General features: G+C 40.5%; 1 protein-coding gene across 5 annotated transcripts in view; it reads right to left on the reverse strand.

The window, feature by feature from the left end:
- Positions 1-2,670: 2,670 nt before the first annotated feature.
- The window catches only part of LOC144822437 (transient receptor potential cation channel subfamily V member 1-like), a 238,168-nt gene continuing 214,052 nt past the window's right edge, over positions 2,671-26,786 (reverse strand). For all 5 annotated transcript variants that reach the window (XM_078679961.1, XM_078679957.1, XM_078679958.1 and 2 more), the window contains 5 exons: positions 26,132-26,198; positions 17,350-17,660; positions 15,840-15,967; positions 10,856-10,974; positions 2,671-6,378 (listed from right to left, as the gene is read on the reverse strand). In XM_078679961.1, coding sequence (XP_078536087.1) covers positions 6,218-6,378; positions 10,856-10,974; positions 15,840-15,967; positions 17,350-17,660; positions 26,132-26,198 — 786 coding nt within the window. In that variant the 3' untranslated portion in view covers positions 2,671-6,217. The remainder of the gene's footprint in view (positions 6,379-10,855; positions 10,975-15,839; positions 15,968-17,349; positions 17,661-26,131; positions 26,199-26,786) is intronic.

The raw sequence follows: 26,786 nt of genomic DNA on the forward strand, positions 1-26,786 counted from the left end.
CTATTCCCACTCCAGAGAGTGCAACAGTAGGGAAAGTGTTGGACAGCGGAGGGGAATAATTTACTATTCCCACTCCAGTGAGTGCAACAGTATGGAAAATTTATGGATAGCGTAGGGCTAAAAATGACTATTCCCACTCCAGGGAGTGAAACTGTAGGGAAAGTGTTGGATAGCGTAGTGGAATCATTTACTATTCCCACTCCAGCAAAATATTAAACATTAATTAACAACCAACTAATTAATTAAAAATAATTTACCTCCCACCATATTCCCCTATAAATGACACCATCAGTGTTGTAATTCATAACATAATTGACATAAACAATTATCAATTAATCAATTAATTAATAATTAACACGCTATTTAAAAACAATCACTAATAAAGTAATTCATACAAATAACACTAAAAACAATAGAAAATTAATTTTCTGTAAATATTTTTAAGAAAAACATATTAAAATCAAGTTACTTCCCACCCTATTCCCCTATCAACACACAACCTGCTCTTAAATAAATAACACAAATAACATAATTATCAATTAATTATTAACTTTTCATAACCAATTCATAAATAATTAAGACTAAATTATTTACCACAATTAACAATATAAAATGTTAAATACATAAATATTAAATAATAAAAAATATTAATTAATTCATTAATATTAAAATACTTCCCACCCTACTCCCCTATAAACCCACAACCCACTCCTAAAAAAATGAAACAATTCATATATACACCAATTAATTATTAATAATTACCAAACAACTGATAACTACGTAATATCAAATTAAATACCATAATTAACAATATAAAATATTAAATACTTAAATATTAATTAACATAAAATAGTATTTAATTAATTATAATTAAATTATTTCCCACCCTATTCCCCTATAAACCCACAACCCGCTCCTAAAAAAAATCACAATTAAGATATTTAACAAATATTAATTAATAATTAACAACCAATTACAAATGAATTAATAATAAATTAATTAACACAATTAATAATATAACATATTAAATACCTAAATATTAATTAATGCAAATTATTAATTAATTATAATCAAATTACTTCTCACCCTATTCCCCTATAAACCCACAACCCACTCCTAAAAAAATAACACAATTAAGATATTTAACAAATATTAGTATTAGTTACTAATTAACAACCAAGTATTATCTAATTAATAATAAATTAATTAACACAATTATTATTATGAAATATTAAATACCTAAATATTAATTAATAATAATGATTAATTAAATAATTATAATTCAATTCTTCCCACTGTATCCCCCTATAAACCCACAACCCGCTACAGAACAAAAACACAAAATTTAATTTAGAAAAAATTAATAACCTCAAAAAATTATTATTACATTTATTATCATTAAATTACTTCCCACCCTATTCCCTTACAAACCCAGAACCCGCTACGGAACTAAAACACAAAATGTACTTACATTTTTTTTGTAACTTCTAATAATTAAACACATATATTCAAAAACATATGCAATACTAACATAAAAACATAGAATACATACATTTAAAATACACACCAAAATGCATAACTACATAAAACAATGATATTGTTAACAACGATATTTTTGCAAACGATATTACTTACTTCAATATTTTTGAAGCTTCAACTCGATATTCTGACAGTCAATATTTTTGTATCCCGATATTTTGGACTCGATATTAGTGTCAGTCGATATTTAAAACTCGATATTTTGACTGTTCACCACCCACAACCACTCACACATCCATACAGCCACTCACTCACACTCACAGACCCCCAAAACCAGTACCACAACCACTCACAGAGCCACTCCCACACCCATTCACACACCCACTTGAACTCCTACAGAACCACTCACACACTTACTCACACTCCTTCACAGCCAGTCACACACCCACTTTATAGATAGATAGATAGATAGATAGATAGATAGATAGATAGATAGATAGATAGATAGATAGATAGATAGATAGATAGATAGATAGATAGATAGATTGCTTAAATGTTAACAACTCACTTTGTATATATGTTTGCATATATATCTATGTATGTATATTTAGATTTATACACACATGCAAAGTCAGATATTAAAATATTGAGCAAATAACACTGCTCTGTAATGAGAAGTAGTTGAACAAATTAATGTGTGCAAACTGTCATGTCTGTATTTTTTCTGCGTGGCCTCCGGGTAAATTCAGCAGCTGTGTTGGTGGGGCACAAAGGGGGCAGGGGTGGCAGAACAAAATGAGGTGGGGCACCGGATCCATCTGGCCGGCCCCTACAGACGCTGCTGCGCCACCATTGGCATCATCGCATCCAGAATTAGCTCTCCATCCCTGTGCATAAGTCCTGTCTGTGCATGCGCCAAACCCTCTGCTCCATGCCAAACCTCTTTAAGTGCTGCCATTTTGAGGCTGGCAGCAGCCCATTTGTGTAGACCATGCCCCGGTAAACTTCTCCGAAGTCTGACAAAGCTGGGAAAATTTGCCCACCTAAGGTTTTTCTTTTTGGTATGCTCACAATGGTTTTGAGGAAAGGCCATACTTTGTGTCGGTACCTAAAAAATACGCGAATTTTTTCCAGAACAATCAACTCTCACTGTGCTCAGATTTAACTTCTTCAATTACAACAGAGAACACATTTTGACCCATAAGTCACTTTATTGGCTTATGAATGATATATTTATGATGTGCATTGCACTAATACAAAAGGAAAATAACACATAAACTCTTTCACCAAAAAGTGTACATTCTGTTCTCTGCTGGGGGATCCGCAGCCCGAGAGCGAAAAGTGAACGCAGTTAGCATTTTCTGGTTCTCATGTAGGATAACTTGCTCAAAGTACTTCCAGTCTGTTTGCACTCCAGATAGATTTTCAGGTTTATCTAAAGTGCCGGAAGGGATGGGGGGTTGCTCGGTGAAGCACGTAATACGTTGGGGGATAGAGCCTTGGAAGAGATGGGTACCCAGTCAGATCCACCTCTTCCAGAGATGTTTATAACAAAAGTATTCTAACAAAAAGAATCAAAATACCTAGGTTGTAGGTTTGGCCTACCTACAAACATAGACAACAACAAAAGCCACACAGCAACAAAAAAAGTTTAAGATATAGGAAAAACACATAAGACCCCAGTTACAAAGAGCAACAGAACAGTTCACAATATCCCAATGACAGCATACGTGCAGTATCTAAGTCACTATTTACACAGTTGTACAATGCCCCTTGCTCTACTTCAGTGTATGGGCACCATCACTGATTTATGTGTGTGTAGGTGTCAACAGTATTGTGCAGTTCCTGGAACGTGTAGTTAGTTGGCTTTTGTTTGAAGGTTTTCACTGACTTCATCAAGTAAAAATTCAGGGCATTGCTGTATTTGTTCCTCCATATTATGTTATGTTATGTGCATTTTTAAACTACACTATCACCTGTGAGGGTATCCTGCCACTGGCATCATTGTGCCACCTCTCGATGCAAAACATTCAAAATATGTTACTAACTTTTACTTTATGATTTTCACAAAGTTCAGTTTCACAGAATAGAGGTTATTCCTAGATCGTGCGGCGTGGCTGCTTTTGTAGCTACAATAATTAATTGCCCTCCATACCCATCGTATATGATAAATTACATTACACTGAACTCTCTTTCAGGGAAGTCTTAGCTTTGGCCTCTGTGACTCTGTATGCATACAATGTATATAATGTGAAACAGATGGCAAGCACAACTTATACAAAGGTTTCAGAGTCAAATGCCTGCATTAATTGAAAATGGGATTAAACAGGTCATTACTTCAGATCATAATGTCCAAGTTACTAACAGTACTTAGAAGACAACATGGGAAAGAAGGGGGAAGATAACTGAAATAAACACATTTTTTCATTTAAAAAATCGGTAGTCTCCCACCTGAGTCGGTCTATTGACATCTATGGAATACGCAATGGTTGCCATGCATATGACTGAATTATCAGCCGTCGAATTTTACTTTTCTAAATTGCAGTATTTTTTTATGCACCTGTCTGCATTCCCAAAAGTCATGGTGCTCGAATTTGATATCCCAAAGGTCACAGTGCAAGTGCCAGTATTCTTGGTTCTGTAGTGTCACAGTGCATATATTAGGTAAGAAACACAATTATCCTTTACATGTCAATCTACAACAAAAACTAGAAACAATGGGAAAATATACATAACATAGTTTGATAAAGTCTGGATAAGATACGGAGCTGGATGCAATATTTGGGAGTTTCTCATGCCAGTGATGTGTCAGATACATACCACCCTTAAAACCCACCAGCATAGAGTTTGTTCTCAATAAGTATCCAATGCAGGCGTTGCCTCTAATTTGTCCAGAGACTAGAACCTTTTTAGTTGATATGCAAGAGCTCCTTACAGTGAGGTGTGGCTGTATGTAACATATTACCATTGTGTACCTTGAGTGATGCCGACAAGAAGCAGATAAGCAGCTACCCCTGCAGGGCTAAAAGATCATTTGAGACTTCTTGCATTTAATTTTTCATGGTCTTACCCCATTTCACTTTTATTGCCCACAACAACCATTGTGGATCTGTGCATGTGGACAGGGGCAAGGGTGTTCGTGGGGCACCATAGTTGGCACTTCTGACGGGGTAGGACTAAATGCCGCCTTTAACACGCCTGTCTATTGATTAGTACTGAACTTTGGGATGGAACCTATCAAAATGGCCTCTCCCGATTGCTGAACTAGTGACCTCAGTTTACCTCTTCAGACTCCATTAAGAGCTGTAGGTCAACAAGCACGTTTCCAATCCAGCCTCCATTGTTCAGGTCATTGACTGTGTACAGCCATTATGCCAACCTCTCCGATAACAGCGTTCCCTGGATCTGGAGTTTATCATTCTTGACTTTTCCGAGGTCTATATCACTGCCATCCATCTGTAAGTGCTGTAGTGTTAATATTAAAGCTTGGGGTGCTTTGAAGGTGGAGGTTAATTTCTGCCTGTGTGCTTCTGTTCACCTGTCTTTGATAAATGCAACATGACAACATGTCATTTGAGATTTGTCGGAGCACTGCTGCCGTGCATCTACACCACCAAAGACTTGGGGAAACAGTCCTTTATCCTTATTTCTGATAACTAATGCATGAATAGAGCATTTAGTGTTCTCTGAACCTGTGGAGACTGCACCCTAGCGGATGAGGCTATGTATGTAATCACCAGAGAGCATGCAGAATACTGCCTCTGTCTAAGAGTAAGCATTGGGGAATCTTTGGCAGTGTTCTAGCGAATGCAATCATGGATGCTTTAAGTTGAGAGCTACCTTTGGCACAATGCAGAGCATTGCATTGTATATAGAATTAGCTCATTCTATTTTGATGGAAGCAGGTCTTTGGAATGCGTGATCTCTATCATTTATCCCACTTAAGACCGAAAGAACGTTGATTGTAGATTCAGACACACTACTAATGTCTACTGGATTGCAAGACTATGGCAGGAGTGTAGCTGTAATTAGCACAGCAGGTGCTCTATTTCCGGGGCTTAGAGATTTGAGGGAAACACCGGACCCTATTTTAGGTTTCATTTACTGCTCAACATTGGAGGAGTGTTAAGGGTCCATTTTCATTGTTTGCTTTAACGTCCATGGTATCCTTTTTATGCCACTGACTCTGGCACTATTGTTGACAACAAGACGCAGGTCTTTGTTGAAGGGCAGGTGCTGCAGGAGATGGGCATAATAGCATATCAGTGTAAGATGCCCATTGCACAGCGGAAAAAAAACCTTCAGTCATATTAGTCAATCTAGAAGTCTTAAGCAGTGCACAGAAAATTTGTCAACAGCTATAACAAAGTGTCTTATCGGACATATGGACAAGGTCTGTATGAGGCATCCGGCAACCTCCCAACTGAGACCACAGCCAAAGCGAGAACCTTGAACATCACTGCAAGCCGTACAGTGCTGAAAAGCATGAGACCAGTGAGAGTAATGTGGAAGGCGTGACAATGCCTTAGTGGGCCGAAAGTCAATTTTTCGACGTTTTTGAACATTCAGTCATGTGATTGGATCATGCTTGAAACAAAGGTGTATTTGGTCTGAAAGTCGAGTCATGGTATTGGTCAAAGCCTTCAATGAAAGACGTAATTGGTCAGAAAGTCAAATCACGGTATTGCATGAGGTTTTCATAGGCATGACACATTGCTCATATGAAAGGGCTCCCAGCTCAAGCCAATTGAACATCTGTGAGGCTGTCCGAGGATCTCCTCCTTGCGTCACCCGTGCTGCCGTCAGAAGGAGTTGCAGTTACAGAATTTAAGGGCATTTGTTCCTCCTGCTTTGTTGTTTCTGCTCTTATACGTGAAACCAGGCTTCTGAAACCATTCCCTGTAAAACAGTCAGAAACAGACCATTGAAAAATGAGCTGAAACTTGTCCATGATAAACACATACAACAAATATTTTAAGAAATATGTTCAAAACGTTCCAGAAATTATATTGGAGGATGTGAGAAGCTTCCATAATTCAGAATGTGTAAGTACAACCCAATACTACCAATGGAAAGTTGGCTATTTTATTAGGACACTTTTTCTCAGACTTCAACCTAGTCCTCTTCTACAGCCACAAATGACTCCCTTCACATCATCAGTGACAAGGCAGGTTGGTATACCAGAAGTTAGAGATCTGAAACCGATTATTTCTGCAAACCTGTTCATCCATGTACCCTCCTCTCTCCTACAGCAAATTAAGGTTTTTCCATTATTCATAGGGTGGCCACTTTTCCGTATTTTAACCAGCCTGGCTAGTATGTTTAAGTCCAGGCCAGTAAAAATATTGATAAAAAAGGTCAAATCAGGCCATTTCCCCTTCTAAAACATACGGCCACATGCATCATTGTTGCCGTTTGCGATTTCTTAATTGCGAAAATTAAGGAATCGCAATTAAGAAATCGCTAAAAGGCTATGCATCAAGAAATGGCAATTTTCTTTGCGATTTCCTAAAATTCCTTAATTGCGATTCGCAATTTGCGAATCGCAAATTGAGAATGCAATTTCAAGGGTGCAGGGGACCCCCCTGCACCCCTGAAATATAACTTTAAGTGCATTTTTCGCACACATATGCCCCAAGGGCATGTGTGTGTAAAATGAAACTTTAAAAAATGCACTTTTGTGCATTTTTGAAAGTTTTCGCAAATTACCATGAAGGTGAACTTCATGGTAATTTACCTCTCCCTATTTGCAAATTCGCAAATTTAAAATGTTCATGCATTGCATTTAAGAAATCTCAAATTGCGAATTCTTAAATGTAATCGCAATTTTAGAAATCGCAACATGATTGCGATTTCTAAAATTGCGAAAAACATGATGCATCCCAATTTTGTCAATTGCATTCGCAAACGTCCGAAAATTGCGATTCGCACCATTTGCGAATGCAATTGACAATGATGCATGTGCCCGATAAACCTAACACACTAAACATAATAAATATGTTAAAAAGTATTTGAGAGCAGTGCAGATCGTTTCACAAGGATTATTAGAGCAAATAGAGGATTCATTGCCATGTTACAAAATAATCCTGATAATTATACAGGAGTTACTGTTCAGCTGCCAGCTCTTGAATGTTTCAGAATAGCAGAACATAAACAAACGACAGGTACAATGAGTCTGACTACTAGGTGGCACTACTTCCCATAAATATGCTCACTTCTCTGAGTTACAAGCGTCAACATGTTAATTACTGCTAATCATTTACACCAGGCACAAGGTAGTAAAATCAAACTTAGTAAAACGGACAAAACAATTATCCTCCTTCACTAAATAGTTTGTAGTTATGTAATTTAGTAGATATACCTCACAACATCCATGGATCATTTTACAAAGTCATATATTTGTGCAATAGGTTTTTTGGGTGATCACTGGGCCTTCAAACTCTTATCTTATGTTGCATAAAGCAATCAAGACAGCCTTTATATACATATTTTATGGTGTACGGAGGAGTATAGGATATAGGATATAGGACCGCTTGGATGCTCTGTATTACAGTTATCGTTGTACAAGTGGTTGTTGCACTTAAGAATTAGTGAGGGAAGAAAGTGGTACCTGCAGGGACAGAGAAATTTAAAGACACCCAATATGCAATTGTTATGTCGCAGATCCCTCTGTGCATTCTTAGCATGTCCTCATTCTAGATTAAAGCCTTGGTTTGGGTTGATGGTAGAAGCATGAAAAACTAGGTTTGCCCAATAGGATTTCTACTGTAGGGTTCCTGGTAGGATTGATCTACTAGTTGAAAAATTATGATAGAATAATTCTCCGGCCTATTCTGGTTACAGACCGTCTTGATAAAGTGTTGGTTCAGGAGCCAAGAGTGTTATCTGAGGTATGCACTGATTACACACAGCCTAGTATGATTGCTTTGTAGATCCAAAACCTGGATTACAAGCACTCTCCAGTCTGTTCTGGCTACAGGCAGCTAGGATATTATGATGTATTAGGAGCCAGGAGGATATGAGTGTAGTTCACAGTCTGCACTCAATGCAGCTAGCCAGCGCTGTTCCGTCATAGTAGTTCTGTAATTTTAAGGAGCGCCCTTGTGCCGGTGTTCTGTCTGATCTCCAGTGGTGCTGAAATTAGGGATGCCACGGTGGTAGCTTGATTCTAGGTCCTGGTTTCAGGAGGACTAGGTCTTTACTTCCTTACCTTCTGAAGGTCTTGTGTATTTGTTACCTTGGCTGGTAAGGAGTTCCAACATTTTGCTGCCTGTACTGAGAATGATGTTCTACCTTTGGTCTTTCCCTTATTGAGAGGAACATGGAGCATAGTGTTCTGTACCATTCCCATGGATGGCTCGCCTATATTACTAAACTTCTCCTGAAACTTTATGGAGAAGTATAAAAATGCCACTAAATATTAGAGAAAAGAATGGTTCTTCTATTCTAACTATAGTTGGATATTTAGGGAAAAGGTGAGCCTTGTCATTTTTTTGCCAAATCTAAAGAGTAAAAATACTACCAGTCAGTGCAAATGCAAAGACATACTTTCACATGCACACCAGAAACTGTAGGGTTTTGATAGAGAACTGTAGGGTTTTGATAGAGAGCCTAACCCAGACTGCCTTATTAGGATTCATAAGTGGTCTCTAGTGCTCTGTACTTGTTATTTAGTCCTAATGTAAGCAAATAGTAGAGAAAAGGACTCAACCCTAAATGTGGTTGTGGGGTATTCAAAAGTACTGACATCAAACTGTTGAAAAGGCGGAAGCATTCATGATGCTGCATGGCCAAAGAGGGGAACAGCTCAACTTTGCCAACATTTAGTTGTGATGTGGGCATGGCAATGATCAGGAAAGGGAAAATGATACTGTTTATTTAGAGAGATTGTCCAGTGACAGTTGGCATACACATGGATAAGGAGGTCACAGCAATATATTTATATGGTCCACCAATATTTCAGAATCATACATCCACGTATCTCAGCCGTTTGACTCACCATGTATCTAAGCAAGAACTCATCTTTTCACTTATCCATCATTCTATCTTGCAGATTCACCTAGATATTGCCCATCTGTGCACGTATGCACCAGTCCCATAGATAACTGCTCACCTATATGCTTATTAAAATGCCATTCTATCCACACGAGTGGTGGGCAGAATATTTTTACACCAGCGGAATTGGCGGAATTTTGGTCATTGCACGTTATTCTTTAACACAGAGTCCTGACCAAATTCCGCCACCCGGAATTTTTCTCCCACTAGATTAAGAAATTTGCGAGCTTGCTTCCCCTAGCAGGATTCATGAGCAGTCGCTGTCAGAGGACTGCCTCTCGAGTAGATTTGGTGCCGTTTGACTAGATTTTTTACTCTAGTGGCAGCCAAATTAACTCGGATGGTCATGTGCTCTTGAACAACACATGGTGCCGTTAGTGCTGACGTTTCAACAGTGTTCTTGCTACTGATGCTAAATGGCAGAACTCCAAGCAATCGAGTTTTTATGTTACCCTGCAGTGAGTCTCCGCAAGTTCTGCCCAACCCTAATCTATACTTTTCTCAGTGACCATCCATCCATCCACGATTAATCTTTCTGTGCAATGTCCCCTAAACCAACAAACATATATTTTACCATCATCACTCTTTTTTAAACCCATGGTGCCATCCATCTATTCATTCATTTGTCCAGCCATCCTTCCATACATGCATCTTGCCATCCATTCTTTTTTACATTATTATTGCCATTGTTGTCTTTACACATTCATGCATCTAGCTAGAATAGATCATACATCTATCCTGCATCCATCCATCCAACTATGTGACGTGTATATTCATCTCCCTATCACCCATCAATCCTCTAGTCTGCCTATATTTTGAACATATACTCCTTCCTTTAATGGATCCACCATCCAGCCATCAATTATATAGCGACCACATAGCTGTGTTTCTATTCACATCTATCAAGGCATGCATGCCTCCGCCTCTTGGTCTAGAAGTCATGTACTGAGGCATATTTTGTACCTCCACCTCATGGTCTAGAAGTCATGTACTAAGGCATATTTTGTACATATATAAATGCAGCCTGGTTACATCAGCTGAGACTGACTGCAGATCTAGTTGGAAAGTTCTTATACAGAAGACTTGTCAGCCCAGGCAACGTTTAGTGAAGATGGTTTCAGTTATTTGTAGTATGTATGAGATGTCAAGAATAGAAAATATTTTTGGTGCAGGATCTAATGTGAATAAATATGAGTGTTCTAGACTTGTGAGTTCCTGACTGTTCCCGCTCGTCAGAGTCACACACTGTGAGAAGATGCTGGAATGACCCCAGAGTTCCCTTTTTTGAATACTTTTGTTATTAGAGTTCTTTGACTCTCACCTCTCTGAGGACTGCCTTCCTTCCCGGACATCTTCAGTTCCTCTTCCGTTCCATTCCCAGGTTCCTCATTCAGATGATACAGGTTTTGGTTCCAATCATTCCAGTTCACCTCTTCCACTCTGTTAAGAAAGAAAATAAGAGCTGTAGACCACAAGTAACCTACCTTCCTGGGCGACCACTATGTAAGTGTAATGACAACAGCTAAGGCATCTAAGGAATGTGAGCATCCTTGGGTCTTTGGAATACAAGAATGGAGCAAAGGATGGCATCCAACAGGCTTGTTTGTTTAGGAGAGGACATGGTCCCTCGGTTTTATAGGTGTGAACAAAGGAATATCTTCTATCACGCCTGCCTGAGAAGAATACTCTAGAAGTACTCACTTGAGAGAAGGATGGCAGGAAGTAATCATTTCCATGAGTCTAACCTGGCTGTTGTTGTCTACCACTCTTTGTAGGTGGGGAAAAGAAAGGTTTCCTTCACTCCCTTCTTCTTGTGTCGGGGTCATTTGCGATTAGGGATATCATACACAATTTTCTTCTGGACAGATTAGAGTTGAATGGTTACAACTACAATCTCCATGGAAGAAAATAACAGGACGGCTTTCACTAACCTATGTTAATAATGAAGAATGAGATGGGGCCTCCAGAACGTGGATATTGCTCGCATCTTCTCTCGCTCCTGGTTGGGTAATAGTAGCCTGGATTCATCTACACTCTCACTGGAAAGGACAAATAGGGAGGCTCCCACAGCTTGGGGAGACTATGAAGGCTTCATCCTACAATGAGCAGAATAGAGTGGATTTTGCTACTCTCTCCGTGCAATGCCAGTGACTGAAATGACTCGGGTACTCTCACAAGGGTGTCAAAGACACAGACCTTAACTGTCTGTTTCCTTGCCATAATCATATCAGAACAACCTTCACCCACTTGGGCAAGCCTAAGGCGCATGCACACTGTGAGGTGTAACTTCTATTGCGTTCAGGGAACTCATTCCTTTGCTATATACGTGCAATGTAGCCCAGGAACCAGGGTCGGATTGGTAACGCTGGCCCGAGAGACCGGTGTCCCGTTCCGGTGGTGGGCTGCTTTTTTGAGGAGTCTGGGGGCCGGTTTGGGTGATTTCTGCATTGTTCAGATACCGCCAGCGGCCCAGTAGGTGCCTAAGTGACCTTTCTGAAAGCAGATGGGCATCCATTACCTACCTTTTATCAAGGGGCAGAGGTGTCACTCCCTTTCTCTCACTGGGTCGGCCCATTAATATATGCACATTAGAGGGAGGCAGGTGGCCTGAGCAGAAGTGGCCTCACTTGTTTTCAGGTGTGTTTCACCAGGGTAAACTATTCCGTGCATTTTTTTACCCCCCTTTAAAAAAAATTGCAGAAGCAGGGTTTTGCGGAAAGCTAATATGCAAATGTGGGCCACTTTTTTCAGAGTACCTGGGCCGATTTTTAATCCCAATTCAACCCTGCCAGCAACCCAATGCCGACTCGGTGCAGTCTCTGCTGCATGTCAGCAATAATGTTAAATTATTTGAGCATACAATATACTAACAAGAACTCTAGCAAATAACAGTAAAGCAATAGAAATCACACCAATGCAACAATGTATTAACAGAATACTCTTGGTGTCTTGGTGTGTTTTACTTAAAACACAACATTGCAACAATGTTGTACGCAAAAATAGAGCATCGCTCGATGCCTTGTAGTGTTTATATTACTACAGTGTAAGATTTGCCGTTTACGATTTTGTTACATTTCAAAGAAGTTGTTACGTTAAACGGGCATTCTGTGTAGATTAATTTCCCTTCATTAAATTTTGTTCCAGGATATATCATCAATGATAAACAGTAACCGTAAACAGATATTACTTTATAAATCTGTTTCCATCTGAATGTGTTTTCTTCACAATAAATTAATGTTATCTTTGTAATTTTTGAATTAGCTACCGTATATATTTTACTCATTTCGAATTATACTGTAAATTCACCGGAATTGGGATTACAACATGTGCATATTTTTCACTCTCCAGAGACTTTTTCTTGTGCATATTTCAGCAGGGAAATTTTGCCAAACTGGGCATAGGAAAAGGAGTCCAGAAAGAGGGTAAACCTGTGGTATTCAGGTGTGCTTAATCCAATACCTAACTTTAGGACTCCTAAATGCTTTCTGTGAATACCGAAAGTCTTAAAATGAGGGTTTTTCTCAATTTAGTAGTAGTAATGTTAGGACTCCTAACTTTAGGACTCCTAAATGCCTTCTGTGAATACCGAAAGTCTTAAAATGAGGGTTTTTCTCAATTTAGTAGTAGTAAAGTTAGGAGTCCTAACTTTACTACTACTAAATTGAGAAAAATCCGCATTTTAAGACTTTAGGTATTCACAGAAGGCATTTAGGAGTCCTAAAGTTAGGAGTCTTAACTTTACTACTACTAAACGGAGAAAAATCCTAACTTTAAGTCTTTCGATATTCACAGAAGGCATTTAGGAGTCCTAAAGTTAGGACTCCTAAGTTTTGTGAATACCGAAATGAGTAAGTGCCTTCTGTGAATACCAAAATGGTAGTAAGTTTAAGATTTTGTCTTAAGTTAGTTCTGTGAATCGGGCCCATTATTCTTAATTTCGACCTCGATAATTAAGAATGGGCAGCATTTTTCCCCGGTACATGAACATTTCCGAGCAATATTTGTACTTCTATTATTATTATTATTATTATTAAATTTTATAAAGCGCGTAGTCACTCGTAAGTATCCCAGCGCTAAGATCCATACACCTGCGGGACAGAGGGGGCAAAAGGGAAAGGTAAGAATTTACGGAAAGAGATGGGTTTTCAGCCGCTTCCTGAATCGGAGATAGTCTGGTTCTGTTCTCAGGTCGCGGGGAAGTGCGTTCCAAAGGCGTGCAGTGTGGGGCAATAATATCTGCTGGTAAATCCAACCAATTTAGAATGATCTATGAGGAAAATCATTTTGCTATTGCTGGGTTTAACTCAGCCCATGTATCCTCAGAAAAAGAATTTAGAATATCTGACAGTGCAATGTAGAACGCTAGAGTTTACCAACAGCTGGGTGATGCAGAATTGGTTAAGTTGAAATTTCTCATCAATTAAAGTTCTCAATGACTCTGACAGCACATACATTAACTCATCTGTAGCATTCTTCTATACATGTTCACAATTTGACACAGATCACAAATAACACAGGACTGATGAGGAACTGGGTAGCTGGATTTCATGGCCTAGTGTTTCACCTGTTTGTGTCCCTAGTAGTGGACTTAGCATGCTTAACCAATACCTACTAGTTGAGTTTCTTCCATTACTGCTGTAAACTTGACCCATTCATAGGAGTTTGCCTTTGTATCATTGGTTGGAGAAAGTCTTTGTTGATATGGATTTCTTTGAATTGTCCCTCAGGAACAATGTGGTGAAGAGTGGTCCTTCAATTTAGATGAGTGGCTCATCTGGGTGCCTCGGTGGTCATGGGCAGTGTCTGGGAAATGGTGGCTGAGAGGGCATTGGAAATGTTTCTGGCCGATGCCGTGGCTATTGTTGACGGTCAGTGGGAATTGATTACAAGTTTTTGGTGATGTCAAAATTGATGAGAATCTAGCATGATCACGAAGAAGTCTGATACTTAGCTAAGCATATGTATGAGCTTAAAGAGATTTTAATGTCAAGGACAAGTCCTTTCTCACAAGGGGGGCTATTGACTAGCTGCCTGCATCCCATGCTTTGTACAAAGGTGATAGATGAGTCAGCGGTCCATACACCGAGAACCTTGATAAGAAGCAATGTTTTCCATAAGGTACTATGGCCTTTTTGGGACAGCGAAAGACAAGGGTACAACTTTAAAAGAAAATAGGGCTAATGACACATTAATGACACCTTTTATGCATTATTTTAACTGGTGTGAAATTCAATGCATTGCTCTACTTTCCTGCTTAAGTATGGTAACCAGTAAGTGTTAACTATGGTAACTGGAAGTGCCTGTCTCCGAGTTAAGACATAAAGGGGTGTATCACTGTGCCATGTTCCCACTCATATGCACTGTATAATGCACATTAATTTATGTGCTGGAAGAATGCAAAGCATACTATAGCAATACCTAGGGGCAGATTTATGTTAACTGGCGCATCCCCAGGGATGCGCCAGTTAATGTGCGCCACAGTGCGCCACAGCTCCGCCACCCATGGTGCGTCGCATTTACAATGCGGCGCACCATGGGGCAAAAACGGCACAGATGCGTGACGCATCTGTGCCGTAAAGGCGGCGCATTGCTGGAGTTGCGTCGCAAGCGCGACGCAGCTCCAGCAAGGCTCGGGGGTGCCCTATCTGACCAATGCTGCATCAAGACCTACGCCTGCTTCAAGCAGGCGCTGGGTTTTGACACAGCATTGGCCTGAAAGTGACTGAGTAAAATCTTATAGATTTCACTCAGTCACTTTTGCGAGGCGCACCTGCCCCGGAACGCCCACCCTGCGCCGGAACGCCCACAAGCGGCGCAGGGCTTTACAACGTGACGCATCTGCCTAGATGCGTCACGTTGTAAATCGTTCGTAGGGATGCGCCACGTTTACGCCGCCTTGCGTGACGCAACAGCGGCGTAAACGTGGCGCAAGGCCCTCATAAATCTGCCCCCTAGTGCTCAATTCTGTTGTGAATGAAAACTCAACTGAGCTTGTTGTCCCTGTGGTCCTGCTTCAAGCATGCATCTAATTAATATAAATTCGTATTTCCTTCAACTCACCCATGAAAATAAATAAATGACAATGCCTCACATGCCTCTTTAAGTGCTGAACTGCCACATCATAGGTCATATTAGAAAACATGTTAAGTAAAATACTTGTTGTCTTGCACTAGATATGTTCACTAAACACTGTACATTGAGCCCACAGTACCACATTGCTGCTTAAAGCTATTTCCACGGCACAGAACTAGGATGGTTGAAATACATTTCCTATTGTAATAAAAGTTTGCGCTTTTGCTAGTCACCTAAAGCACCGCCGTTCATCAGTTTTACCATCAGGAGTCTTGCCCAGTTTGATATCAATGCCGGATCTCATCTTGTCCTGCAGGAAATGCGGCAAGTTCTTCTCAATGTCCAGGATGGTGATGGCTCTCTGAGAAAGAAAGTCTGGTTATGAACGGTCAGGTTTGGGAAAGTCGTGTGTAGCTAGATTGTTTCAGGATGCAGATTATTTTTCCTGAAGCCCCCAGTATGCCGCGTGCTGCCAATTTCTACCTCCTGCATGATACTCCACAATATGACAAGCCTGTACTTTCAGGAAAGTTTACCCTAGGTCATAAGGTGTTCCAGATTACCTAGGTGCATATATGTCAAGCAGTTGCGTTGCCCTTATGCCACGCAATGAGGGACAAGGGTAACACATCTACTAAGTATGATTCATAAAGTCACACAATGCCACCTTGTGTGGACCTGCGTGGCTTGATATATATAGAGTAACGCAATGCATCTCAAATCACTGCGCTACGTTACTCTGCCCCAGGGAGGCATTCATGGGTGGAGCATGGGTGTTCCGATGCATCCACTCATGGATTTTGGTGCATTCCTAGATTTACCATCACTGGTAGACCTGGAAATGAGTACAAATGGTGGGTACTCCCCAGGTGAGGCATAACGAGGAGAAATATCTTTATTTCTGCTAGTTTTTTGCTCTTTCTATGTGTGCTGCAGCACACATAGCAAAAGGAAAATGCCTTTGAGGATTGTTTTTGTGCAGAAAGGTTCACCTTCCTACACAAATTCTGCTTGCAATGTAAGCACCCTTGCACCATGGTGCCTGCGAAGGCGCAAGGCAGCACGTTGTGTGCTGGTGCAAGGGAAAGACAATAACGCGCCATATAATGTTAAATACAGTGCATTCCTGCCCTTTTATTATCATGCACCGCAGTGCAGCAAGGTGGCTTGCTGCCCTGTGTGATTTTTTTTTTATAAAAGGGCCCCTCAATTTCAACTACCTCAAAATGGTGGCATATCTTCGAATCTATCTTTTCAAAGCAAATTTGTGGTCTACTTCCTTCTCAACATTAGTTTTGACAAAGTGAAAAGTATCCTTCCAATTTCAGCACAAACATAATTTTTTACTTTTACCTCAACCTTGCTGGGATTTGAGTGAGGAATATTAAACTTACCCTGACCCGATTTTCTTTTCACTTTTTATGTTTATGCCTCCGATTTGGGCTAACATTGAAGACTGGAATACAAAGATACAAGTGCCGCAAAATATTTGGAAAAGAATACATTGGGAAAGATTGAAGCTAATTGTAGCCCGAACCTAAAAGAATACTGCCTTATCTCTGTGGTCAATACAAAGTGATATACTTGTGGATGGATGAGTCGTACATACACAGCAGCCATACGTGAAATATGGTGAGGTTTTCACATAGACATGAGACATATTCCTGCTTATTAAAATCACATAACTGCTCTCTTGTCCAGGTCCAAGCTATTGAAACCAACAACTGCTGTTACATCACTCACCTGAAGCTTCCAGATACTCTTGCTCTCACTGGAAATTTTGTTGACCGTTTCGCTCATAAGGGCGATCAGCATGTTCAGCAGCAGGACGTAGGTCAACACCACATACAGGATGAGCAAGAACATGAAGAAGTGCTTGAACTTCAGGTTCTCGTTGAACTCCAGGTCGCCCATGCCGATGGTGAACTTGAAGAGCTCCAAAGAGGCGATGTAGAGACCACCATATGTACCACGTCCTTCGGAGTCTTCGCTACCCTCTGCGGTGGTCACGTTTTTCGCTTCTGCAGGAGGCTCACCAGTCAAAGTAACTAGAGCTGAAAAACAGAATTCATTGTTCTGGAGTCAGTAACACATGAACACATTGTATTCGATGCATATGCATTGGTGGGCTTGTATATGTATATTTTTACGTGTGTGTTTAAGTGTATATTTGCTGTATATTTTGTGGTTGTGTTTCTGTCTCAGACCCTTGATTTAATTTGGTTAGTCAGTTAAATTAATTTATGCTTTATTAGGTAACAAGTGTTTCTAAACAGTAAAGGCAGCCAAGTGTTGAGTCTTACAAAGTGTCAGAAGCAAACAAGTCGTTTCTGCCAAATCTGCAATTTTTCATAGCATAATTGTGTTCTCTTCTTCTCCCTTCTGTCCATCTGTGTTTTGCCTTAATCTCTCCTTCTCTCTATCCCTTTCTCTTATTGTCTCACCTTTCTTTCTTAGTTTCTCCCACTCTCTCTATTTTTCTCTCTCCCTCTGGCTTCTTCTTCCCTATTCCAATCCTCTCCTTTGTGTTTACTCCTCTGTTTCTTTCTCTGCCATGTGAATTCTACCTGTTGGAAACACTGGTAGAGGACAGAACAGATACAGAATTAGCTTGTTATCATGTTCTTTTGCTCCAGTGCCAATGACCCACCGAACATTAATGCTGGAATATTTGGTAGTACATTTCTGCACTGCTTCGATGGAGGTTCCAGGCTGGATGGAGATAACGAAACAACATGGACTGCTACCTTCACTGTTATTTAGCACTAGGAAGTGGCAATCACAAACCAGCACTTTACAAATCAAATCAATGAATAGTATTAACCAATGTCTAAAATAACATCAATGCAAAAAAATGGGGGTTTTACCTATGCCTCTGTTATCAATAAACCAATGAATGCTAAATAGGGTAAACCAAAATGTATTAGTTTATCCAGACTTTCAAGTCTTTTGAATTCATTCGCTTTTGAATTATTCAGTTATTTTAGTCTAGGCAAAACAAAGAACATCATCAACTTCACGAATTGCCATATACTCTACAATACAAAATTATTCCACGAAAAACAAAAATTAATACAATACTAGAAACATGACTACACAAATGATAATAACATATATATACAATTTGCAATAACAAAGTGCTCTTAATCACAGTGAAACATGGCGCTGTTACTCAATAATGCAGTCTCAATCCTGATTATTCACCAAACTTTTAAACAAAGAGAAGTACCGAGTATCTCAACCCAATACAGCATATATCTGCTTCTATGCAAATTTAGAATTGTTCTGCATTAATCACAATCAAATGAATGTAAAAAGGTGAACAATGCCGACGCGTTTCGAGTCCCTTGGATGAATCAAAAGACTCTCATCAGGGCTGTCAAAGTCTGGTCCATGGGAACTATTTATAAAACACAAAAACAAGAAAAACTTTAACTATCTCGTCCTCCATCCATTAATTATTTACAAAAGAGTTTCTCCCAAAGGGGGGGTGCAGCATACCTGCTTGGTTCGAATTCCAGGGCTGCACTTATTATACACTGTGGTCTATGCCGTGGGTACTCACTGCAACAAAGTGAGATTGTTTTAGCAAAAATCTATGTGGCTATGCAACCATAATAATGAGGCCAGCGCAGGGACAGTATTTTACCTTTCACGTTTTGGTGCCGTCGTCACGTTTATGTCACAGCAACCAGCAGAAAAATAATCCTCACGCGGATCACATATTCTAAAATAATGTGAATGACAATTAGCAAGTTCCCACTAAATGCGTTTTCATTAATTCATTATTATGAAAATTGCTAAACTGACTTACTTAAAGTCCGCCCTGAGGCGGTTCGCCCCCGCTGTAGATTGACGAATATACTTGATTTCTGTGGAAATACAAGTAATGCGGGCAGATTTTAGTTATGGCTGCATTGTGGCGCCAAACGCCACTTCTGTCTGATTATTTGCGCCTTACAAAGAAGCCTACCTTAACCTGTCTTTGACGGGGCTTCTCTATGCCGCTGCCGATGGTCCAATTAGTTCGAAATCTGAAAGGATAAACAGGCGGTGCATGCGTATGTTAAACTGACCGCCTTGTTCGACCTGGCAAGCCGATTCTCATGTACATTTCTGCACTGCACAGAGGCTTACCTTATTCCTCGTTTTGTGTAAACGCCTTCCCCACAACAAACAGTGATGGCTCAAACGCCTTGCAGGTCGCGCGTTTGTTTCTCCAATTTTGAGAACAAAGTCATGTGATCGTCATGTGACTTGTGGGGGTGTGTGGACCAAGGAGGTGGCTTCTGGGAACGGTAGTTCTTCGTGAATAGGGGTTGCTGCCTATGGTTTACATTCTGTTGATTTCACTCAGGCAATTAAGCCCATTGTTCACGCTATCGAACTTCATTATTAGGTAGGCTTCCTTTTGAAGTAAGGCCATTTCTACATTTGGATGATACTTAGGATCAATCCAAAACAAAATCGTCCACCTAAAATCATTTTCGGTGTGGTTGCAGCTCACAAAATGTTCCACCATGGGCGCAGTCAGCACTTTTTTCTTTAACCGTGAGCGGTGCTGTGTAATTCTGACATTGGCTGCTTGAGTCGTTTTTCCTATGTACACCTTGTTGCAGATGCACACCACAGCATAGACCACATTTTTAGTTCTGCAGTTCGTAAATACATCATGTCTCCATGTTACATTATTATTGGAGAAAACAGTTCCTTCAAGTGTTGCCGCACAGGACACGCAATTGCCACATTTGCGATGCCCGCAGATGGGTTTTAAATTCCATTGGGAAATAAGGTCACTTTTTGGCTTCGGGATAAAACTATCTGCTTTAACCAAATGTTGCCCTAGGCTTTTGTTTTTGCACATGGCGAAGATTGGTTTTTGAAGGGGAGGGTCCAGCGTTTCAAGTAAATGCCAGTTATTTAAAATAATACGCTTAAATTGGTTTGTATGCTGGCCGTGGGTCGACACACAGACCAATCGATCAAGCTCCTCCTTCTTCTTCACTTTGAGCAAAGAGTCCCTCGGGATAAACCTTACTCGTTTCTTCGTGTGCGAGAGCAGCTTTTTTTGGGTACCCCCTATTTGCCATTTCTCTACAAAATAGGGAGGCATGTGTCTCAAAATCAGATGAATTCGTACAATTACGTTTTATCCTTAGCATTTGCCCGTAGGGCAGATTTTCTCTTAAGCTTTGTGGGTGTGAGCTTTTGAAATGCAAGATTGTGTTTCTATCTGTTGCTTTTTTGTGGATTGTTGTGAATAGCATTCCCTCGCTGCTGCCTACTGTGACATCCAGAAAAGTCATTTTCTGTTGACTGGAGTTCAGTGTGAATTTAATATCACTATGTCGAGAGTTAAGCCAATCATGGAATCGATCTAACTGGGTCTGGCTCCCCTGCCACAGGAGCCAGACATCATCAATATATCTTAACCATTGGTGTATGTTGTCTCTAAATGGATTGTTGTTATATATGAACCGTTGTTCATATTGGTCCATATACAGTACCGCCAGCTCCGGCGCATAGGGACAACCCATGGCTGTCCCCTTGATCTGGATGTAGAACTCATTCTCGAATTTAAAATAGTTGCTCCGTAACGTGATTTCTGCTAGTGACACAATGAATGACGTGGGTACCCTGTGTGGTCTCTCACGCTGGTCCAAATAAATTTCAATCACTTCCAAAGCCTCATCCTGAGGAATTTGGGTGTATAGAGAGGCCACGTCTAATGTTACCATCAGTTGTGTGTCTACATCAAATGGGTTCCCCTCAATTTTAGTGATAAAATCCATAGTGTCACGAAGATGTGACTTGACCTGCACTATGCACGGTTTTAAGAAGAAATCGATATACTTCGATACTGGCTCAAGTGCAGAGTCACAGCCGGAAACAATCGGGCGGCCCGGGGGTACCTGGGCGTTTTTGTGTATTTTGGGCAAAAAATACAACACCGGTGTTCTGGGTAATTTCTTATTCAGGTATTCGTACTCTCTAGGTCCCAGAAAGCCCTCATCCAGCCCAGCTCTTGATAATCTCTGGATTTTATCTTGAATCGCGTGTAACGGGTCTTCCATGGATGGCCTGTACCAATCACGATTATTCACATGTGCCTGACCTTCTGTAAGGTACATGGAGCGTGGCCACAGCACAACCGCCCCACCCTTATCAGCCTGCTTTATTATGATCGATGTATCTGATTTCAAATCACTGATTGCTGTGGTCATTCCTTTACTGATATTATTTTTCAAAAATCTTTTCGTTTTTTCCAATTTAGTGAGCGATGATAAGACCGTTTGTTCGAAAGCAACTATTTGTTTGGGAATGTTTTGGGTCGGTGTAAACCTGGACTTAACTCTCAAACCTGTGGTTTCAATGCTGGATGTAATTTCGGCAGAAGCAAAGAAGGCCTTTAATCGTATCTTCCGACAAAAGTTCAATGCTTCCAATTTAAGTTTTGTAAAATCCGTTTTTTTATTAGGGACGAACTTGAGGCCCAGGCCCAAGAGCATCTCCTCATCTTTTGTTAGCTGTTTTTCAGAAAGATTAACTATAGTTGACACATTTAGTTGTTGTAAGTCTTGTTGCGGGTGCGCATCTCCCATGGTTGTTTGAAGCGGACGCGCGATTGCCCGCCCCTTAGGGGGGCCCCTTAGGGGCGGGCAATCGCGCGTCCGCTTCAAACAACCATGGGAGATGCGCACCCGCAACAAGACTTACAACAACTAAATGTGTCAACTATAGTTAATCTTTCTGAAAAACAGCTAACAAAAGATGAGGAGATGCTCTTGGGCCTGGGCCTCAAGTTCGTCCCTAATAAAAAAACGGATTTTACAAAACTTAAATTGGAAGCATTGAACTTTTGTCGGAAGATACGATTAAAGGCCTTCTTTGCTTCTGCCGAAATGACATCCAGCATTGAAACCACAGGTTTGAGAGTTAAGTCCAGGTTTACACCGACCCAAAACATTCCCAAACAAATAGTTGCTTTCGAACAAACGGTCTTATCATCGCTCACTATATTGGAAAAAACGAAAAGATTTTTGAAAAATAATATCAGTAAAGGAATGACCACAGCAATCAGTGATTTGAAATCAGATACATCGATCATAATAAAGCAGGCTGATAAGGGTGGGGCGGTTGTGCTGTGGCCACGCTCCATGTACCTTACAGAAGGTCAGGCACATGTGAATAATCGTGATTGGTACAGGCCATCCATGGAAGACCCGTTACACGCGATTCAAGATAAAATCCAGAGATTATCAAGAGCTGGGCTGGATGAGGGCTTTCTGGGACCTAGAGAGTACGAATACCTGAATAAGAAATTACCCAGAACACCGGTGTTGTATTTTTTGCCCAAAATACACAAAAACGCCCAGGTACCCCCGGGCCGCCCGATTGTTTCCGGCTGTGACTCTGCACTTGAGCCAGTATCGAAGTATATCGATTTCTTCTTAAAACCGTGCATAGTGCAGGTCAAGTCACATCTTCGTGACACTATGGATTTTATCACTAAAATTGAGGGGAACCCATTTGATGTAGACACACAACTGATGGTAACATTAGACGTGGCCTCTCTATACACCCAAATTCCTCAGGATGAGGCTTTGGAAGTGATTGAAATTTATTTGGACCAGCGTGAGAGACCACACAGGGTACCCACGTCATTCATTGTGTCACTAGCAGAAATCACGTTACGGAGCAACTATTTTAAATTCGAGAATGAGTTCTACATCCAGATCAAGGACACAGCCATGGGTTGTCCCTATGCGCCGGAGCTGGCGGTACTGTATATGGACCAATATGAACAACGGTTCATATATAACAACAATCCATTTAGAGACAACATACACCAATGGTTAAGATATATTGATGATGTCTGGCTCCTGTGGCAGGGGAGCCAGACCCAGTTAGATCGATTCCATGATTGGCTTAACTCTCGACATAGTGATATTAAATTCACACTGAACTCCAGTCAACAGAAAATGACTTTTCTGGATGTCACAGTAGGCAGCAGCGAGGGAATGCTATTCACAACAATCCACAAAAAAGCAACAGATAGAAACACAATCTTGCATTTCAAAAGCTCACACCCACAAAGCTTAAGAGAAAATCTGCCCTACGGGCAAATGCTAAGGATAAAACGTAATTGTACGAATTCATCTGATTTTGAGACACATGCCTCCCTATTTTGTAGAGAAATGGCAAATAGGGGGTACCCAAAAAAGCTGCTCTCGCACACGAAGAAACGAGTAAGGTTTATCCCGAGGGACTCTTTGCTCAAAGTGAAGAAGAAGGAGGAGCTTGATCGATTGGTCTGTGTGTCGACCTACGGCCAGCATACAAACCAATTTAAGCGTATTATTTTAAATAACTGGCATTTACTTGAAACGCTGGACCCTCCCCTTCAAAAACCAATCTTCGCCATGTGCAAAAACAAAAGCCAGGGCAACATTTGGTTAAAGCAGATAGTTTTATCCCGAAGCCAAAAAGTGACCTTATTTCCCAATGGAATTTAAAACCCATCTGCGGGCATCGCAAATGTGGCAATTGCGTGTCCTGTGCGGCAACACTTGAAGGAAATGTTTTCTCCAATAATAATGTAACATGGAGACATGATGTATTTACGAACTGCAGAACTAAAAATGTGGTCTATGCTGTGGTGTGCATCTGCAACAAGGTGTACATAGGAAAAACGACTCAAGCAGCCAATGTCAGAATTACACAGCACCGCTCACGGTTAAAGAAAAAAGTGCTGACTGCGCCCATGGTGGAACATTTTGTGAGCTGCAACCACACCGAAAATGATTTTAGGTGGACGATTTTGTTTTGGATTGATCCTAAGTATCATCCAAATGTAGAAATGGCCTTACTTCAAAAGGAAGCCTACCTAATAATGAAGTTCGATAGCGTGAACAATGGGCTTAATTGCCTGAGTGAAATCAACAGAATGTAAACCATAGGCAGCAACCCCTATTCACGAAGAACTACCGTTCCCAGAAGCCACCTCCTTGGTCCACACACCCCCACAAGTCACATGACGATCACATGACTTTGTTCTCAAAATTGGAGAAACAAACGCGCGACCTGCAAGGCGTTTGAGCCATCACTGTTTGTTGTGGGGAAGGCGTTTACACAAAACGAGGAATAAGGTAAGCCTCTGTGCAGTGCAGAAATGTACATGAGAATCGGCTTGCCAGGTCGAACAAGGCGGTCAGTTTAACATACGCATGCACCGCCTGTTTATCCTTTCAGATTTCGAACTAATTGGACCATCGGCAGCGGCATAGAGAAGCCCCGTCAAAGACAGGTTAAGGTAGGCTTCTTTGTAAGGCGCAAATAATCAGACAGAAGTGGCGTTTGGCGCCACAATGCAGCCATAACTAAAATCTGCCCGCATTACTTGTATTTCCACAGAAATCAAGTATATTCGTCAATCTACAGCGGGGGCGAACCGCCTCAGGGCGGACTTTAAGTAAGTCAGTTTAGCAATTTTCATAATAATGAATTAATGAAAACGCATTTAGTGGGAACTTGCTAATTGTCATTCACATTATTTTAGAATATGTGATCCGCGTGAGGATTATTTTTCTGCTGGTTGCTGTGACATAAACGTGACGACGGCACCAAAACGTGAAAGGTAAAATACTGTCCCTGCGCTGGCCTCATTATTATGGTTGCATAGCCACATAGATTTTTGCTAAAACAATCTCACTTTGTTGCAGTGAGTACCCACGGCATAGACCACAGTGTATAATAAGTGCAGCCCTGGAATTCGAACCAAGCAGGTATGCTGCACTCCCCCTTTGGGAGAAACTCTTTTGTAAATAATTAATGGATGGAGGACGAGATAGTTAAAGTTTTTCTTGTTTTTGTGTTTTATAAATAGTTCCCATGGACCAGACTTTGACAGCCCTGATGAGAGTCTTTTGATTCATCCAAAGGACTCGAAACGCGTCGGCATTGTTCACATTTTTACATTCATTTGATTGTGATTAATGCAGAACAATTCTAAATTTGCATAGAAGCAGATATATGCTGTATTGGGTTGAGATACTCGGTACTTCTCTTTGTTTAAAAGTTTGGTGAATAATCAGGATTGAGACTGCCTTATTGAGTAACAGCGCCATGTTTCACTGTGATTAAGAGCACTTTGTTATTGCAAATTGTATATATATGTTATTATCATTTGTGTAGTCATGTTTCTAGTATTGTATTAATTTTTGTTTTTCGTGGAATAATTTTGTATTGTAGAGTATATGGCAATTCGTGAAGTTGATGATGTTCTTTGTTTTGCCTAGACTAAAATAACTGAATAATTCAAAAGCGAATGAATTCAAAAGACTTGAAAGTCTGGATAAACTAATAAATTTTGGTTTACCCTATTTAGCATTCATTGGTTTATTGATAACAGAGGCATAGGTAAAACCCCCATTTTTTTGCATTTACTAGTGGCCCGACCGACCCTCTTTCCCAGTGGGCCCAACCCCCAGTTGCTTTCATAAAATAACATCAAGACATTCCTTACCTGCTGCAAAGCCGAAGAGAAACACAATGTACACCATCAGGAAGCGTAGGATATCTCGCAAAATGGTCTGAAAAAAGATGACTATTGCTGTAATAATTATTACATTTTGTACGACATACAATACACGGAAAAATGGTTCATGCTCTTTTCGGGGCACTGGAAAAGCAAAAATAATAAATGGTCAAAGAAACACACAAAACCCAAAATTGAAAGGTAATCAACCAGATGGATTGGACACAAATGTAATATCAATAATGTCAAGTTTGTGAGCTAATGTAAGTTGGTAGCCGCACTATAAAGGAAGTAACCTTGTTATCAGGGTCCAAGGGTCCAAGATATGCTGCTACGGGGCTGCTCAAGGAAGAAGTGATCGCCTCTTTTCACCCCAGAATACAGATCCTCTGAGCACCTACCAGGAATACCATTAATAGAAAAGACTTTTGTCTTCCTCTAACGGCATCCTAATGACTTGGGTACCGAAGATGATCTTGATGATTCTTCAATCTGCGCTCGTTACCATGTTTACAATCATCATCAAATAAGCAACTCAGACAATCTTTGTGAAACGAAAATTAAAAACTTTGAGTACCTATTACCTGCACTTAATTTACAAGGGTCAGTAGACAGCACCTCGGAGTGCAAGTATTGCACCACA

The sequence above is a fragment of the Lissotriton helveticus genome, chromosome 3_1 (assembly GCF_964261635.1).
Source record: "Lissotriton helveticus chromosome 3_1, aLisHel1.1, whole genome shotgun sequence".
NCBI classification, from domain to species: domain Eukaryota; kingdom Metazoa; phylum Chordata; class Amphibia; order Caudata; family Salamandridae; genus Lissotriton; species Lissotriton helveticus.